General features: G+C 44.2%; 1 protein-coding gene across 1 annotated transcript in view; it reads left to right on the forward strand.

The window, feature by feature from the left end:
- Positions 1 to 13,888, forward strand: part of POC1B (POC1 centriolar protein B) — a 140,506-nt gene extending 126,618 nt beyond the window's left edge. The window contains exon 12 of the mRNA XM_036297164.1: positions 13,799 to 13,888. Within this exon, the coding sequence (XP_036153057.1) occupies positions 13,799 to 13,873 (75 nt within the window). The 3' untranslated portion in view covers positions 13,874 to 13,888. The remainder of the gene's footprint in view (positions 1 to 13,798) is intronic.
- Positions 13,889 to 18,870: the final 4,982 nt, after the last annotated feature.

Below are 18,870 nucleotides of genomic sequence, written 5' to 3' on the forward strand. Positions count from 1 at the left end.
AAAACCCAGAGGTGCCACACAGTACAGAAACAGTGAGCAGGTTCTTTTTTAAAAAAAAAAAAAAAAATCCTCACCCGAGGATATGTTTACTGACTTTGAGAGAGCTAGAGAGACAGAGAGAGAGAGAGAGACATCGATATGAGAGAGAAACATAGATTGGTTGCCTCATGTATGTGCCTCAACTAGGGATCGAACCTGAAACCTAGGTACGTGTGCTCACCAGAAATCAAACCCTCAACCTTTTGGGTGTAGAGGGACGACTCTCCAACCAGCTGAGCCATCTGGCCAGGGCAAACAAGTTCTTATGTTGTTTTGCAATTACAAATTTCTCATTCTGCTTATTATGGAAAAACCAGAAAACATAATGAACAAAAAGAATTGGCAATCGATAATTTAGTTTGGCAAGGATTATCACTTTTACACACCTAGATACATATAGATAGAGACAAATATAGATATACAGATAAATATATTTTTCTACAAACATGGGAACTTTCTTTTTCTTCTAAATATATGGTCAATAGCTTTCAGGATCGATGTATACTGATTAATAAATTGATTAAATGTAACCCATGTGCTATTGTGCAGCTCTTAGATTGTTTTTAACTTCTTGCTCTTACAGTCTTGCCAGAGAACATTCTGGCAAAATTCTTTAATCATTTCCTTAAGAAAAATTCCCGGAAGTGGTTTTGCCAAATGAAAGTTCATGCATATTTAAGTTTTCTTTCTTTCCTTATTTCCTTGTCCTTCAGTAATATCTGTTCATCGCCTTACTACTTCTCAGTAATCATGTCACATTTTCTTTTCTTTTTTGATTAATCCTCACCTGATGATATTTTTACATTGATTTTTAGAGACAGTGGAACGGAGGGGTGGAGGGAAAGAGGAGGGGAAGAAATATCCATGTGAGAGAGACACATCAATTGGCTGCCTCCCACATGTGCCCTAACCAGGGGCAGGGATTGAACCTGCAATTCAGGTATGTGCTCTTGACAGGGAATCGAACCTGAGACCCTCCAGGGCTCGGTCAGACGCTCTAACACTGAGCCACACTGGCCAGGGCTCACATTTTCTTAGTTGATTCATTCTCCCAGTCTTTCTGATTCCCTATTCTCTGCTGACAGGATTGCTCCCTATTTGGTGAGAAAACAGATGCCACTAGAAGATCATTCCTGTGATCCCCACCACCACTCCTGCCCACCTTTCAATGACTGTGACCATAGCCCTGCCTTCCCTTTCCTTGCAGTAGAACTGGCCTCACTCTGGGCATTGGATCCCAGCCCCTCTTGCCCATCCATGGACGCTGCTCCAGCAAGTCCCTTCTCTTCTTCCTGCACCATCATTTTTCTCTCTCTCCTGTGAATACAAACAAACCTTACTTTTTCCACCTTAAAACCAAATAAGAAAAACCCTTCTCTTGGCCCATTTCCACTTCTAATTACAGAACTGTTTCTCTTCTCCCTTTGCAACAGAACTGAAAAAGTTGTCTTCATTCACGGTTTCTAATGATTTCCTTTTTTTTTTTTTTTTCTTAAACCCACTCCAATCAGGCTTTCGTCTGCACACTCTGCCAAATCCATTCTATTCAAGGTCACCAATGACCTCCCACCTGCTATAGCCAGTGGACAGCTTTCAGTCCCATCTTACCTAATCAATCAGCAGCAGCTGGAACAGATCATCAGGTCTCTTCCTTGAAAGAATTCTTTACTAGGCTGCAGAACCTCATGAGCTCATGGCTTCCTTCTTCTGTCTCAGCACCTCATGCTGCCTCCTCCTCCTCTCTGTGGCCTTAACTCTAGAGTGTTCCAGGAGGCAGGGTACCTCTTCACTGTTTAAACTCAGTCTCCTGGTGATCTCAGCCAGTCTCTTGGCCTTAGTATCAAAGATATGGTTACAAACTTCCAAATATAACCCTCCAGCTCCAGGCTCCTTCTCCTACTGCCCCTGACCTCCAGATCCAATTGCTCCTTCACATTGCAAAAATGGCATGTCCCAAACTGAACCCCCAGTCTGCTGCCTCCCCAACCTGCTCCTCCTACAAATGTCCCTATTTCACTCGATGGAATCTTCCTTGATCTCTCTCTGTCTCTCACTTTGAGCCAGTCCTGTTGGCCACACTTTCAGAATATATGTAGGGCCTTATGACTGTCACCATCACTCTGGTATGAGCCACCAGAACATCTTGCCTGGATTATTGAAATACCTCATGACTGGTCTTGCTCCCCTGGAGACTTTTTCCAGTGCAGCCAGAGTGATACCATTGACACACGTGCCAGATAATGTAACTCTTCTGCTCAGAATCGGCCAGTGGCTTTCCATCTTACTCAGAGTAACAGCAAAGCTTCTATAAAGGCCTTCAGGCCTCACACGATCGGCCCCCTTGCCTTTCTGACTTCAGATCTTGTTACTCCACCCTTCACTTGCTCTTTCCTCCACCTCAGGGCCTTTGCACATGTTATTCTTTGAGGAACTCTTTCTCTACAAACATGTCAGAGGCTCTCTCACCTCTTTTTAGTCTGCTTAAACAACACCCTTCTATGAGGCCTTTTTTGACACATTTACAAATCACTCCCCGCTTTCCACCCCTAGCATTTCTTACCTCCTTCTCCACTTTGTTTTTCTCCATATTCCTACACATTGTATTTATTTCCTTTGTTGCCTAGATCCCTCCATTAGAATCTGAGTGCCTTGAGGTTTGCTGCTGTAGCTGGAACAACCCCCAGCATGTGGCAGGTGCTAAAAAATTTTTATTGTGTCAGTAAATTTTTTCAAAAAAATTAGACAAGGAAAGAATTAGAAAAAAAATCATTCCTATATTAAAAAATGGGATATTATTCAGCCATGAGAAAGAAGGAAATCCTGCCCTTTGTGAGGACATGGATGGACTTTGAGGGCATTAGGCTAAGTGACATAAATCAGGTAAAGGCAAATACTGTATGACATCATTTATATATGATATCTAAAAAAGCTAGTAGAAGAAGGAGTGCATTGGTGGTTACTAGGGGCTGGGGGGGGTGACGGGTGGGAGAAATAGGGAGATGTTGGTCAAAGGGTATAAATTTCCAGTTATAAGTTCTGGAGATCTGATGTATAGCATGGTGACTATCTATACTAATAAAAGGGTAATATGCTAATTAGACCAGACAACCATCCAGATGTCCTTCCTGACAAAGCCGGGCCCAGGTGAAGCTGCCCGCCCCATGGTCCCAGGAGCCAGCGCCTGTGGCTGTGGCCTAGGAGACAGAGAAGCCTCCCACCCCGTGGTTCTGGATGCCAGTGCCTGTGGCTGCAGCCCGGACGAAGCTGCCTGCCTACGATCCCCTGCCGCTGGGGTCGTCCCAGGGGAAGCTGGCCTGGGTCCCAGGTGCCTGTTGACAACTGGAGGAGGGAATCCTGGGTCCTGGGTGCAGGGCCGAGGCAGAGGCAGTTAGGGACGATCAGGCCAGAAGGGGACCAGTTAGGGATGATCAGGCAGGCAGGGGAGCAGTTAGGGGTGATCAGGCAGGCAGGCAGAGGTAGTTAGGAGTGATCATGCAGTCAGGCAGAGGGGTGAGGGGCAATCAGGCAGGCAGGCAGGCAGGCAGGCAAACAGTTAGGATCTAGAAGTCCCGGACTGTGAGAGGGATGTCCGACTGCCCAGAGAGATTGGGCCTAAACCAGCAGTCAGACATCCCCTGTGGGGTCCCAGATTGGAGAGAGTGCAGACCAGGCTGAGGGACCTCCCCCGCCCCCCCTCCCATGCATGAATTTCATGCACCAGGACTCTCGTAAGTCATAATACTGTGTAATCATTTGAAAGTTGCTCAGAGAGTAAATCTGAAATTGTTTCACCACAAAAAAAATGTTAATTATGTGATGTGATAGAGGTGTTAGCTCAAGCTATGACGGTAATCATTTTTCAATATGTATGTGTATCAAAGCAAAACACTGTACTTCTTCATCCCTTCACCTTCTTTTATCCAGTCCCCCAACTCCCGCCCCCCAACAGTTGACAGTCTTCCTGTAGACACAGACAACAGCATGGTGATGGCCAGAGGGAAGTAGTGGTGTGTCTGTGGGGGGTTGGGTGGAGGTGGGCAAAGGGGGAGGGGACATGGGGACATCTGTAATGGTGTCAACAATAAAAATAAAGTTAAAAGAAAGAAAAATAAATAAAACGTATATCTTAAATTTATACAATGTTAATTATATCTCAATAAAGCTGGAAAAAATTACCCATAACCATACTATCCAGAGAACCAACATTTACATGTATATAATCTCAAATTATTTTTCCTATATTCATATATATTTTTGGTGGGGTCACTCTCGACATAGTTTTAAAACCTGCTTTAAATTTTTTAATATGCATATAAATTAGACTTTGAATATATACCTCGCCCCACCCCCACCAAGTCTCCATCAGAAATACCAACTTACATCTTACTAGGAGTGTATGAGAGTCCAATTTGTATCTTCTGCCCCCAAACTTGGTCTTAATAGATTTGTTTTGTATATAATCCAACCAATATAATAAGGTTGGCTGCAATCTTGAAATTTTTCTTAGTATTACTTTCACTGTCATCCCAACTTCTTGTCACCTAATCATTTGTCACTAAGCATACACACACCTCCTTCTTCCCTAAGAATTTCAGAGATTCCAAAGAATGAAAATTGCTCCTCCTCAAAAACATATTGAATGCTCTTGCTAGAGAAAATTTTAGAATGTGAGGAGCCAGACTGTTAAACCTGAGAGAGCCTGATCATTTGAATGAGGATGCATGAATTGGCCAAAAGTGAGACAAGCCATTATTTCCTACGGGATATTTAGGTGACTGTCATAAACTGTTGCTTTCCTGCGTAGTCAACTGGTTGTGCATTGCTGACTCCAGGGGGTGCCACTTACCTAGACTACGATGAGAAGTCACTCCCTAGAGTTGTGCAATATGGCCTCCCTCAGAGAGCTCCGACTGCATTACACTTAACTCAGTTTTAGGAATCATTTCTAAGATGTTTTCTTTCTCCGGCTCTGCCCTTCTTCCTCTATTGAGCACTTGTCTAAGGAAAGAAGACTTTCTGTCATGATAAGTCAAACTTTAAAACAATATTCTTTTAGAGTTAGACCCTCTCTCTGTTGGACAAAGAAGGGGATGCAAACCTTTTGGTCCAGTAAAATGAGCAGATATGTCTATTGAATGAGTTTGCTAATAGAGCTCTAGAGGGGGAGTTTGGAAGGAAAGCAAACAGCTGAGCTCTGACACGCGTTCTGTCTTTGCTGGGCCAACCAGCATCTGGAATGCCCACGTGCAGTCCCATCCTCTTCAGGCCCTGAGGCCTTGCCTGCTGCACCTGCTTTCTCTGCCCCTGAACCCCTATTCTTGAGTTGAATGATGCCCGTGATGGGCCTTGTCTCTTTGAAACTAATCTTATCTCATTGCTGGAAGAGTTTTCCAAACAGTGTTTAGACCTGAGGATCCTTTCTACCAAACTGGGAATACAACAAACCCTTATACAAAATGCTAGCAAGCAAAACCTATTGAGGCAGAACTGTTGTAGCTAAAAAGGTCCTACCCCGCCCTATGGGGCACTTGAAAACCTGTAAGCCTTCTAGAGACAGAATCTGAAAACCTTGTGCCTCTACTGGAACTCACACAAAGTACCCCTCCCTTTCCTCCCACCCCCATAGGGCCTCTGTGAGGTTCCCATGAGACCACTGTGAGGCCCGGGCCCAAGGCACAGAATTTTAGAGAGGAGCACCAAAAACACACAGTAATCAAGATGAAGAGTATTTTAATGTAACATGTTAAACAATAAAAATTAATGCAAAAAAATCCACAATGAACAATGTTAACATGGTAAATAAAGATAGGATTGACAACCATGTCTGCTGAGCCATATTGGATCCTGAGCCAAAAGGAAAAAGCAGTCATGCCAATACCTGCTTGATCTTGATTGCTGAGTTTCTGGTGTCTCTTTAAATTTTGATCCCAAAGTGAGCGCCTCCCTCTCCTTGCCTGGCATTCCTAGTCCCCTTTACATCACCCTAGAACTGAAGATTTCTCTTGCCTCTCATCCTTTCTTATACTATGATCCCTGAGTATTAGGACCATGTCATGCTCACATTCGGCATTTAAGAAACAATTTTTGAATAAATGAAGTGGACTATAAACCATTGCTCATAGGTTTTTCCATCAGGCTCGCCCTCTAGCCTTGTGATCTCTGGTTTCAGCACACTCATCTGGGAAATGAAAGACTTGGTAATCTTGAATGACCTTCTGTAGTTTTTATAGATGTCATCTATGATTGGAAGTCCAAGCCTCCCCAAACATTCCCTGCCTGATGGTTGATGATATCAATAAGGCAGCAAGGGTGCTGGTGTTTCGCAACCGGTTAGAGAGCTGGGTTCAGTTATGAAGTTATCTGTAAAATGCCCTCTTGGCCGGATCCTTGCTTTGATCTTACATTTTGGTGGGGCTGTACTTAAAGAGCTAGAAGGTCATTTTTCCAGTAATGCTGTCCTGCTTGGGAAAAACAGGCATTGTCCTTTAATTACAGCAGCATTTGTTACATGCTTTTCTCCTAATTTCATTCCTGTTGGCCGGTTATCTTTAAAGGTAGAGAAAGGCCATAGAAGTATTGAAAGGCATTTTATGGGTCCCCACCATCCTTTGTGTGTGACTGAGAGGGAGGAAAATCAGACAACAGTGAAGCACTTTCTGGCAGGTCTAAAAACATGTACCCACTGAGCACCTACTGTCTACCTACTATGTGTAGTCCTCTGCAGGAAGTGCATCAGACAAGGTCGCAGATCCTTCCAGGAGAGAAAAACGTGAATAAAGAAGCACCCCAAGTTGGTCATGTAATCAACTTCCAAGATGGCAAAAACAGTAGAAGTCAGAATAGTGGGAGAAAAGGAGGAAGCAAATCAGCTTTAGGTGCCTGCTCCGCAGGACTTGAGAACTGTATCTTGTGAAATCCTTATGACTACCCTTTTGAATTGGACATTACTATCTCTAATACACTAATAAGGACACTGAGGCCTGGAACACAGGCAATTTGGAAGTATCATTTGCTTTCCCAAAGTGTTCAAGTACAAGTTCTTCTAATGTGTTTGAACTGGATTACTTGATCTGGGAACTGTGTGTGGAGTTTAACCCGATTAGGAAATATGGCTCACCTTTCTCCCACCTCAGTGACTAGGCCTTGGGTTTGGAAGTGGCTTTCATTTAACTATCTCATCCATGGAGTGTTTGACTTGTGGGATATCCCCAGGGTTTGAAAACTCTGGTTGGGGGATGTAAAACAGCCATTAGTTTCATTTCACACTAAATATGATTTCGGCCCTGCTGCTGGGCCATCAGAAACAAAGGCTTCCCCCGACCATTTGGCAGTTCCGAAAGCTCTGTGCTCAGTGACCGCAATTCCCCACCTGGCTCTGTGCTCCGGGATTTCTCTTTCTTCTTTCCGGAGGCAAGCTAGATCCTGCCGTTTCCATTAAGGAGGGCTCAGGTGGACAGCTGCCTCTCGTTATTCTAAAGCCGTAATCTTGAAATGACAGCTTTGAAGCAGCAGAGCCTGTAAAACTTGCTTAGTGCCTTTTTCTAGTCTTTTTTGGGGGGATGAGTTTATCCTGCTGTTGATGTTCTACCTCTCTCCCTCCACCCCTGACCCCAGGCAGTGGGAGAAGGGGTTGGGATTTAATCATCCATGAAAGACGGCGATTTGGCAGCCTCAGAATGTGGAGGTCTGTTTACCCAGGGGCCAAATGCGAGGCCGGAAACAGTGAACACATCCCTCGCCTCCTTCTTGGTCTGAGAGACTCAACAAAGCTCTCAGAGGTTTGTAAGACCCTGGCCTGTTTGCCCACTGAGTATATCTACCTTTAAATAAAATCAGATGAATCAAGGGTTCGGCATTTGCAACTTTTGAGGTAGCAACATCAATAAAAAAGGGTTTAATTTTTTACATGATTATTTTCTGTTTCTGTAGGATGATTAGAACTTGCATTCTGCACTTGCTCAGTGTCATTTTTTATTACCTAATGAAATCTTGTGTAGAAATATTGTGTAGAACTTTTTGAACATAAGACGTAAGTCATCATCACAAAGACTAAGAAGAGGAAACAGCAGAGAGATGGTATTTGATGGGGACCATGGAGCTCCCCAGTCAGTGGGTTGGATGGCCCCTCCATTGAGGCAGCGTGTGCCTGCGTGGAGTCAAAGCCATGCACACCCTCCTAGGTCTCAGCTTCCCGCTGAGAGCGTGGCCCATCTTTCCATGGCCACACAGAGCCTTGTGAGCAGGGCTGGACCGAGTGGCCAGGAGGTGGCCAGTGAGTTGGTGGTGTTTCCCAGGATGGTGGACCCACTCTTTGGGAAATAGTAGGAACTCTAACAGGCCCACAAGGAAGAAGGAGAAATAAATAGAAAATATGATTCCCTGGAAGAGATTGTAATTCAATTGTAGGAAACAATTCAGAGACTTCTCATCAGCAAGTGGAAGATGACTAATGTATCCGGGCACAACATGGCACACGGGACATCATATATGTTCCCGGCCTCCGCCACCTACTGCTCACACCTTCTGCGCCTCCCCCTCCCTCCCTCTACCCGCACATCCTCTCCTCCCAGAAGTCTCCATTCTGGTGTCAGTTTTTCCAGGAAGCTTCTGACTCCCTAGGATGAATGTCTTTGCGCTTCCGCATGCCTATCTCAGTCACTGCCCTTATCATCACATTTTATGAGATTGTTTGTCTGTGCATGTGGACTGTGACCTCCATGAGGGCAGTGACTGGGATTTACTCATCCTGCAGCTCTGGGACCTAGCCCAATGCGCAGCTATAGTTAGAGAGCAAATAAACACCCAGCGATAGTTAGAGAGCAGACCTACTGACAAAGAGCCGCTGAGGGTTTGCAATGATAAGGAATGACAGGGTAATCAGGGAAAGCTTCTCGGGGAAATGCTGAGTCAAGTTTGAAGAAAGCAGAGCTAATTGGATTGGGAAGAGGACTGGGCATATTATTTGGGGGAAATGTAGGCAGCTGCATTGCGCTGACCTCCTGGAACATTGTGCGGGTGGGAGGGGGGGCCGGTGATGAGAATGAAATGCATAAAGGAAATGCAGGATCGTTGGGTGGCTGGAAAGCACTTTATATTCTGGATTTGACGAGCAGACCATATAATTCTGTCCACTACTGTCCAGAAGTGAGCCAATGCCAGCAGTGCCCTGATGGAGTTCTCACCAAAGAATGCATATTCAGCTTATTTAAATCCAGTTCAAGGCAGCATTCCCTTCATTTCCCCTCTGAAATCCTTATGTATACTTCAGTAGTAGCTGTGGATTACTGCCAGGTACTACAGTAAAACCAGTTCAGGTTTTTCCTTAAGGTTGTAGGCTCTTTATCTTTAAGCAATTGGAATCTCACTTAAGCATCATTTCTGATGTATTCTCGTGTAGCGAAAGGCCTTACCTGAGTCCTGCAATCAGAGCAGCACCATCAGGAAGAGGAAATGGTCAGGGCTGTTAACCAGAACATGCTGAACCTTTTTAAACATTAACCACTGTTCAGGTCTGCAGACCTGGCTGCTAAAGGCAGTGATGGGAATCGGGAATGACAAGCAACACACTGTACCAATGGAAAATTTTAGAGTTCCTATATCTTCCTTGATCCACCAAAGTTTTATATTACATTAGATTATATTAATATATATATATAATTTTTTTTTAAAAGAACTAGAATTACAACAAAATTGATCTACCTCTCATCTGAAAGTAGCTCTCCCTGACCCACGTCATTCAGGAGAGTCAAGTCATCCCATCAGACAGCATTTAAGCTAGGATGACATCATGTCATCTCTATGGAAGGAATTTTTGTTCCGTGAAGAATTTTATGTTGGCAAGTAGAAGGAACTTGATAATCTTTGCTCTCTGCTATCATAGAATGGGCATGTATAGGTTATCATTGATTTTTATAATTCAAGGAGTGCTTTTTGTTGCTCTCTTGATTTTATTTATTTATTTGTAAATGTGAATCATGGAAGCCAGCAGTTAAACGATTCTATCAGAAACTCGATGGCTGCAATCATCATTGTCATTGTCAATTTATTATTGAGCACTTACTATGTGCCAGGTAGGGAGCAAGTAATTTTTATACATTAGCTCATAGAACCTGGCATTTACTTCTACTATTGTACTTCTCAAGGTGCATTAAGATATGTCACATACGCATCTCTGTCCTCTGTATCCTGTCTCCATTGTAGCTCCTGAGTATAAGAGCTGAGTATAGGACTATATCTTATTCATTTTGGTCTCCTGGCACCTGCACATACCAGGCACCCAGTAAATGTCTGATAAATAGAAACAACTTGTAACAAAATCATACCTTTTCCAAGATCTTTAAATTTTTTTATGGTAGTAGTACCTTGATACCATGGTATTTCTAATAACAAAAATCTAGAAACAACCTAAATCCCAATTATAGGGGAATAGTTAAATATAAGCAACAGTATAGCTACAATGTGATATTAGGGTACCCTAGAAATAAAGATTTTTGAAGAGAAACCTTGTAACCCTGAAAAAACTTGTGGTAATGTCAGGTAAAAATGTCATGATACTAAATGGGATATATATATAGTTTGCTTGCAACCATGTTAAAGAAAGAATATTATTCATAGAGATGGGTAAAGTACCTGAAAAAATATATACCAAAGTTTTTTAAAGGTAGAATACTTGTGGAAGCTTTTTTCTTCTTTTTCACATTTTTATTAAACTTTTATATTGAAAAGATATAAGTAGAACTTCAAAAGTAAAAAGAAATAGCAAAGATCAAATTATCATTGGTTAATGACATAATGGGTGATATTTATTTATTTAGCTCAGCATTTCTCAACCTGTGGGTCGCGACCCCTTTGGGAGTCGAACGACCCTTTCACAGGGGTCACCTAAGACCATTGGAAAACACATATATAATTACATATTGTTTTTGTGATTAATCACTATGCTTTAATTATGTTCAATTTGTAACAGTGAAAAGGGGGGGTCACCACAACATGAGAAACTGTATTAAGGGGTCACGGCATTAAGAAGGTTGAAAACCACTGATTTAGCTGGTCCTCACTGTCAAAATTTTTCACCATAAACATGAGTATTTGATTAAAAACTTTTCTAAAATAATACAATTTTAATAATAATGCAAAATGATAGCAGTAAAATCATTAAAATCTATGTCTCCCCCTCCACCACCACCCAATGGCTCAGAAGACCCTGAGGGTCAAACATATAAACATCTCTATGGAATTCCTCAAAATCCTATTTCGTCTAAATGATGGCTTGCTTGACAGCTGTCACTGTCATGTTGTAATGCAGACTGTGAATGACGGTTGGTTGTTGACTTCAATGCTGGTTTGGTTGACAGGCAGAAGCTTTTGTTTATATCAGTCAGATGTAAACTACGGTCCAGCAGGCACACTGCTGGGACAAGGCCAGCTGTAACACACACACTGACACGCTTAGTCTAACGCAGACACATTTACCGTGTAGGTGCTGCCATTCAGAAATTCGAATGGCCCGTGTGCCTGAGTCCCCTGCCCGGGTTTTGGATTGGAACTTTCTTCAGCATTTTCATCCTCAGATGGTCTCTGTATTGAGGCTTCTCTTCCTGTTCACCCTGCCTGGGTGCTTTGCCTTTTGTTTTTTTACTTTTTGCTTCCTTTTCCCCACCACTCTTAGCCTCCTCAGGCACCTTGCTTCCTAAGTATTCATTCCCACAATTCCAGCGAAGATTCAGTGGCATCTTTTGCAAGGCATCCTCTTTAGCAGACAGTTCCTGTCTTATTTTAAAAAATCCTCTGTAGGTGTCCCACTTCTCACAGGTCCTGGCCTCCGTTAACCTTCCATGTCCAGCAAGAGAGCTGCTCAGACAGTTTCTGGTGGGATAAAATTGGGCCTTTCCACTGAATAACAACAAACAATAATAGATATATACCCTAAAAGAACATTAAGTGCTTCTGATTCTGCACAAAGCAGAAGAGGTTATTTGCACAATGCAGGATTAATGATCTATGAATTAGCAGAATTTGTGATCCTATTAGAAATGCTAATCTCATGAGAACAGAGAGAACCGTTTGTGAGAGGGGCTGAGCTACCCAGGCTGTGCCTGTCCCCGCTGTCCTGGTTCTGTGAGAAAGGAAGGAGGAGGGGAGGGGAGAGAATATCTGCTCAGCACCTGCTACATTCCAGACACTGGGGAAGGGGCTCTCACAGCCTCCATGTAGCTAATCCTCCCAGCAATCCTTCAAAGCAGGATTATTGTTCCCGATGGAAAACCTGGAGATCAATGAGATCAAGTAGTAGCCTGACCTGGGCCACACAGCCGAGAAGTGGCAAGCTTGGAAGTGAGGACTTGAACTCAGGACTTTATGAGTCCAAAGTCTGTCATAGTGTCATTACAGCAGCTGCAGAGCTTGGTTAAACAGCTGGCAGGAATGTCTCGGGTTATTAAAGGTCAAAAAGCAAGGTACAGGTCATCTTTTTGAGGCTGGCTGCAGTCCCCTGTTATCCTGGACTCCAGGACTCACTCCCACACTGACTGTATCACACGTACCTGCGATAAGAAGTCACGTCATCCTTGATGGACTCAGGGAAGTCACGACCTTAGGAATCAGGATTTAAGACTACGGTGCTAATCCTGACTGGCTGACCTTGTGTCACTGGAGTGCCTTGAGGACCAGTGGAGCCATTCTCTATCCCTAACCAACTGCATCCTTTTTTGGACGTTCCACCCCTATGAAACCATTGCTTAGAACCATTGCTTTCCTCTCTCCAAAATGTCTACTTAAATGCATAGGCTCTCTTTTTCATTTTAATTTTTATTAAATTGATTGGGGTGACATTGGTCAACAATTGATTGGTTTCAATACTCAAAACTCCTTTATTTCCCAGCATCCTGGCTGGATAGAAACCATAAATAGAAACCTGAAGGAAACTCAAGTGAGTGGTTTTTACAGAACCATGAACCAAACTAACATTTGCTTTATAATAAACACCTAATTTTATTTTATTTTTTTAAAAAATATTTTATTGATTTTTTACAGAGAGGAAGGGAGAGGGATAGAGAGTTAGAAATATCAATGAGAGAGAAACATCGATCAGCTGCCTCTTGCACACCCCCTACTGGGGATGTGCCTGCAACCAAGGTACATGCCCTTGACTGGAATCGAACCCGGGACCCTTCAGTCCGCAGGCTGACACTCTATCCACTGAGCCAAACCGGTTAGGGCAACACCTAATTTTAGAATAGTTTTAGATTTTTTAAAAAGAGTTGTGAAACAGCACAGAGTTCCCATGTATCCCCTATTGGTGATGTCTTACAAAAATGGCACATTACTGTTCACCTACGCCCGTCCTTACTCAGGCTTCCTTGGTTCTGACCTCAGGGCCTTTCTGTTCCAGGGTCCCATCCGATGCCAGTCTCCCTAGGCTTCTCTAGGCTGTGACAGGGTCTACACCAGGGGTGGGCAAACTTTTTGACTCGAGGACCACAATGGGTTCTTAAACTGGACCGGAGGGCCGGAACAAAAGCATGGATGGAGTGTTTGTGTGAACTAATATAAAGTCAAAGTAAACATCATTACATAAGAGGGTACGGTCTTTTTTTTTTTTTAGTTTTATTCATTTCAAGGCCCGCGGGCCGTAGTTTGCCCACGGCTGGTCTACACGTTCCTGTTTTGGATGACCTTGACAGTTTAAGAAATACTGGTCAGGTCATTTATAAAATGTTTTTAATTTGGGCTTGTCTGATTTTTCCTCGTGTTTTTACAGAGATTATGGGTTTGGGGCAGGACAACGACAGAGGTAAACCCACCCTTCTCGTCACATCACATCAAGCACAGGTGACACTGACCTTCAGAGAAAAGAAGTCATGTGGTAAGTCTGTCCAAACCAGAACCGGACCTGTACATTTTCTAAAATAATTAAACTGGCACGAACTCAGATTGCCAAACTCTCTTGGAACAAAGGAATGTTCCATTCAGCCCAAGTCCCTGGTGGTAAGGTGTATGCAAACTCACGTTGCAGGAAACCTTTGGAGTTCCTAAGAAAAAGCGGCTGCCTTAAATATAGACTGCAGCTAGGGTGCCCACCTGTGTGAGGAGTTACTGCACTGAGACGAGCAAGCGAGTCCACTGTCCTTACAGAACCCCAGCTGTGGAGCCCGGCCTGCTGAACCCGCAGGCCTCACGTCCCCGGAAGACAGGATTAGCAACGAACTAGACTTTCACATTGCCTGCCTCCCTGAATTCATAACACTTCCAAACTGCGGGGCAGCTCCGAGGCGTCTGTACCACGCATTGCCTTGTAGGGGAAAGCGCTGGCAGAATCACTTTTCATTTGGGTTGCATAAGAACAGCATCTCCATCTCACCGACTTAACCCTGACTGAGTGCAGCCGTCAGCCTTTACAGTTCTCTGAGCGAGAAGAGCATGGCGGCAGGTTCTCTGCAGCCTCTCCCCTCCCCCTTCTTTTGCCAGCTCCTTCCCAAGCAAGGAGGTGAGGCCCAGTGTCATGAGAGAGCAACCCCTCCTGCCGCCCATGGCTCGGGTCGGGTGCGGGTGGCATGTCTTCTCCCCTCTCCAGCCCTACCAGGCATCATTCTGGTTTAAATTGCTTCCTTTTTGTTTCTTGCGTCTCAGGTAAAATACAGCCTGTGGTTTGGGCTTTTTTAATTTCTTTTTTCCCACTCTTTTTCAATTTTTTTCTCTTGCCAAACCATTTTGTATTTTTCCTCTTCCTGTTTTGTCCCTCCCCTCCACAGCCCTCATGCTTTCGCTGCGCACCTAAAGTTAAACACCCATATGCAAGGGCCTTTCCCCTAGTGAGTGGCTGTTCCTGTGCGTGCCACTGCCTTCCAGCTGTTAGGGTGAGTGCAGGAGGAGGGGGCGGAAACGGGGTGAGCCCAGCCTTCTTCCCTGCAGAGAGGGCGAAAGTAGGCCCGCCTGGAGGCGGCATGCACAGTTCCTCAGGCCTCCTGACACATCCCGTTTTACTTGTTGTTTTAACAACCCTAAGGGTCCTATTGCTGCAAATCGCATGTTAGGGTTTTCATCTTGTGCTTATTGTGTGTCCACCATGCGGAAAACTACGTAGAACTACAGAATAATGTAAAAAGAGGGCATAGGAATCCTGGGAGTGTCTTATGGCCAGTACAGCTAGCACTGCCTTCCAGTTTATCAGAACTCTAAAACAGCGGTTCTCAACCTGCGGGTCACGACCCCTTTGGCGGTCGAACAACCCTTTCACAGGAGTCGCCTAAGACCATCCTGCATATCAGATATTTACATTACGATTCATAACAGTAGCAACATTACAATTATGAAGTAGCAACAAAAATAATTTTATGGTTGGGTCACAACATGAGGAGCTGTATTTAAAGGGCCAGAAGGTTGAGAACCACTGCTCTAAAAGGATGTAGAAGCAGGCATGTGTGTCAGGCTTGATTGATTATCAGGACAGATCTGAGATGTTATGAATCCGCAATTGCTTTGATCTTCCCTGTTCTCATCAGCATACCCAGCTGGATAAATAACATTAGTCCAAGCATAGCTTCCTGAACAAATGGTAAAAAAAACAGATAATGTCCGGCATTTTTTAGAAGCACAGGTGCTGCAGATCAAGGCAGGTAATCTTGTGGAAACAACTGCTAAACCTTTTTACAAGACAAAATGCTTTTGTGTTTACAGGTTCAAATTTGGGAGTTAAAATGAATTTTCTGGGAGCTAAAATTGTTTCCTTTAGAACTAATGGATTGTTAACATTCAGCGTGTTTTATTGAGCTCTTAAAAGAGAAAAAAAATAAAGGAGGAAAAACAGCCAAAACAATAAAAGTAATAAAACCTGCCGCCTCACCATCAGTTTATTGCAAGTTAAGTTTCTCCTTATGAGTTTTTCAAAGATGACTCCCCTGAAAGCTTGAGATAAACACACTATTATGAAACAGATAATTGTTCTTCAGGTTTGCTCTTATCAGATCAGATCCAGGTGGAATTGGAGACTCCTACTGGAATATGGCTCGTTTACAATTGTTTAGAAATGTTTCTTGTAATTGAACAGAGAGCCTTGTAATTGAGTCCTTGGGTATGAGTCTGTCAATATTACACTTTAAATGGCACGGGTATTCTCAACTCAAACTCTCAAAAAAATATATATATTTCTCTGTAAATTGACAGGCAAAAGCCGAGACTCATTCTAGCTTTTCTCCAGCTGGGAGAGGCAATGTAGAGACAGGCCTCACTCTGATGGTGGAGGCATACTGTGTCTTTCAGCAGATCCTTAATCTGCTAGGGCCTGTGCTCCCTCTCGCATAAAATAGCGGACTGTGATCTGAGTCTAATAATCTGTTCTCCTAATTAGAACAGTGAGCAGAAAAGAGGGTTCTGCAGGCAGACAGCCCTAGTTTCAAGCACTGGCTCCACCTCTAAGTAGCTGTGTATTGTTGGGCAAACAGTTTACCTGCTGGGACCTCAATTTCCTCATCTATGAAACGGTTATAATAATAGCACCTACCCACTTCCGGTCAAGATGGCGAAGTACATAATGTGGTGCTCGCCTCCTCCCACAACTACATTAAAATTACAACTAAATTTTAGAACAATCACCCTTGAGAACAACCTGAAGACAAGCTGAACAGAACTATAACTAAGGATATAAAGAAGAAGCCACATCAAGGTGGGCAGAAGGGGTGGAGATGCAAAGCAGGCTGGTCCCACCCTCATGTGTGGTGGTTGAGAATCGGGAGGAATGTGTTGGCTATGGAGGTGCCCCTGAGGAGTGAGGGGTTCCAGCTCCATACCAGGCTGCACAGCCCAGGGCTCCGGTGCCAGGAAGAGGAGTCCCCATAACATCTGGCTGTGAAATCAGTAGGCATTCCCTCTGGGTTAGGTGGAAGGCTGCTTTAGACCCAGATGTCCTATTAAAGGGCTGAGCACAGACTCACTTGCTCACACTTACCCTAAGCTCCAACAAAGGCGCAGTAGCTCTAAAAGTGGCAGGGTCATACGGTAGGCACTGAATTGTCTGACTTCAGGGTGAGGGCTGGAGGGGCAGCTCTGTCTAGGACAGAGGGCTGGCAGGTACCATTGTGCCTTTGGTGACCTCTCCCCTTTCTCAGGCTGCAGGTGCAGGCAGGCACCAATTCTGAGTCTCCATTACCCTGGCTAACACTGCTCACCCCACCATAGTGATTCCCTGAGAACCTGCCCTTTTCAACTTATGCGCCGTCCTGAACTTCTTTTAGTGGCTGTTCCTCATAAGTGGCTGGCCTCAGCCTGTGCTTTGAACTTTCCTAAAAATCTCTCCAATGTCCACCAACCCCTAACAAGCAGTAGCTGGCCTCGATGTGTCCTGTACCCCTTTTTAAGCAGCCCAAGCCTGGCACTAGTGGCACCTGGTCTAGGTTGCAGCATAGCTTCTCCCAGGCACCTCCAAGCCCAGCACAGGTAGCTCAATTGCAGATCATTTTGTAGCTCCTGCCAACTGGGTCTGAGCTGAGCACAGGCAGTGGCTGACTTTGATTGGCACTTGAGACCTTCCCAAGTGGCCAACACACGTAGTTGCTGGCTTCAGACCACAACAGAGCACCACCCACTTAGCTTCACAAATGACACACCCAAAGTGTGGACTCAGCAGGCACCAGAGCCCCGCTACAACGAACCCTGCTCCATGGGGTCAGACCCAGCACAACAGTTCATCTCCTGTAGTCAAGGCCAGCCTTCCACCAGTCAGACTGAGCATCCATCCCACCCACTGATGCGCCAACAGCAAACGAGGCTCAACAATAACAGGAGGGCACATACCACCCAAACAAGAGACACCCCTGGAGCAGCTGGGTGACCAGGAAGATTGCACCATTGGGCCCCAAAGGATACTTACTTCATAAGATTACACTGCCAAGACTGTGAGATGTAGCAGATCTATCTAATACAATACAGGGAGGCAGCCAAAAATAAAGAGACAAAGAAACATGTCCCAAATGAAAGAAAGGGGAAAACCTCCAGAAAACACTAAATGAAATGGAGGCAAACAATCTTTCAGCTACAGAGTTCAAAACACTGATTATAAGGATACTCAATGAACTTAGAAGAACAGATCAACTCGGAATTTCAACAAAGAGATAGTAAACATGAAAAGTGACATAGAAACTGTAAAAAAAGAACCAGTGAGAAATGAAAAATACGTTAGATGGCCAGAGTTTCTTAGTGGTTGGAGTATTGGCCCTAGCACCTGAGTGGTTGAGGGTTCAATTCTGGCCCAGGTCATATACCTGGGTTGCAGGTTTGATTCCTGGTTGGGGTGGGTGCAGGAGACAACCTACCGATGTGTCTCACTCACATCAATGTTTCACTCTTTCTCTCTTCCCCCCCCGCTCCCTTCTACTCTCTCTAAAAAGCAATGGAGCCCAACTGGAGTAGCTCAGTAGTTGAGCATCAACCTATGAACCAGGAGGTCATGGTTCGATTGCCTGGTCAGGGCACATGCCTGAGTTGTGGGCTTGATCCCCAGTGGGGGTGTGCAGGAGGCACCCAATCAAGATTCTCTCTATCTCTCTCTCCCTCTCCCTTCCTCTCTGAAATCAATACAAATACATATTTAAAAAATAAAATAAAAAGCTATGGAAAAAATATCCTTTTGTGAGGATTAACAACAACAAAAAAGAATACATTAGATGGTATCGACAACAGATTGATGAAGCAGAGAATCAATCCATAACTTGGAAGACAAGGTAGGAGAAAACCCCCAATTGAATCAGTGAAAAGAGAAAAGAATTAGAAAAAAATGAGGATATTTTAAGGAACCTCTGGGACAACATCAAGCATAACAACAGTCTCATCATAGGAGTA

Source organism: Myotis myotis, unplaced genomic scaffold (genome assembly GCF_014108235.1).
Source record: "Myotis myotis isolate mMyoMyo1 unplaced genomic scaffold, mMyoMyo1.p scaffold_m19_p_3, whole genome shotgun sequence".
Classification (NCBI taxonomy): domain Eukaryota; kingdom Metazoa; phylum Chordata; class Mammalia; order Chiroptera; family Vespertilionidae; genus Myotis; species Myotis myotis.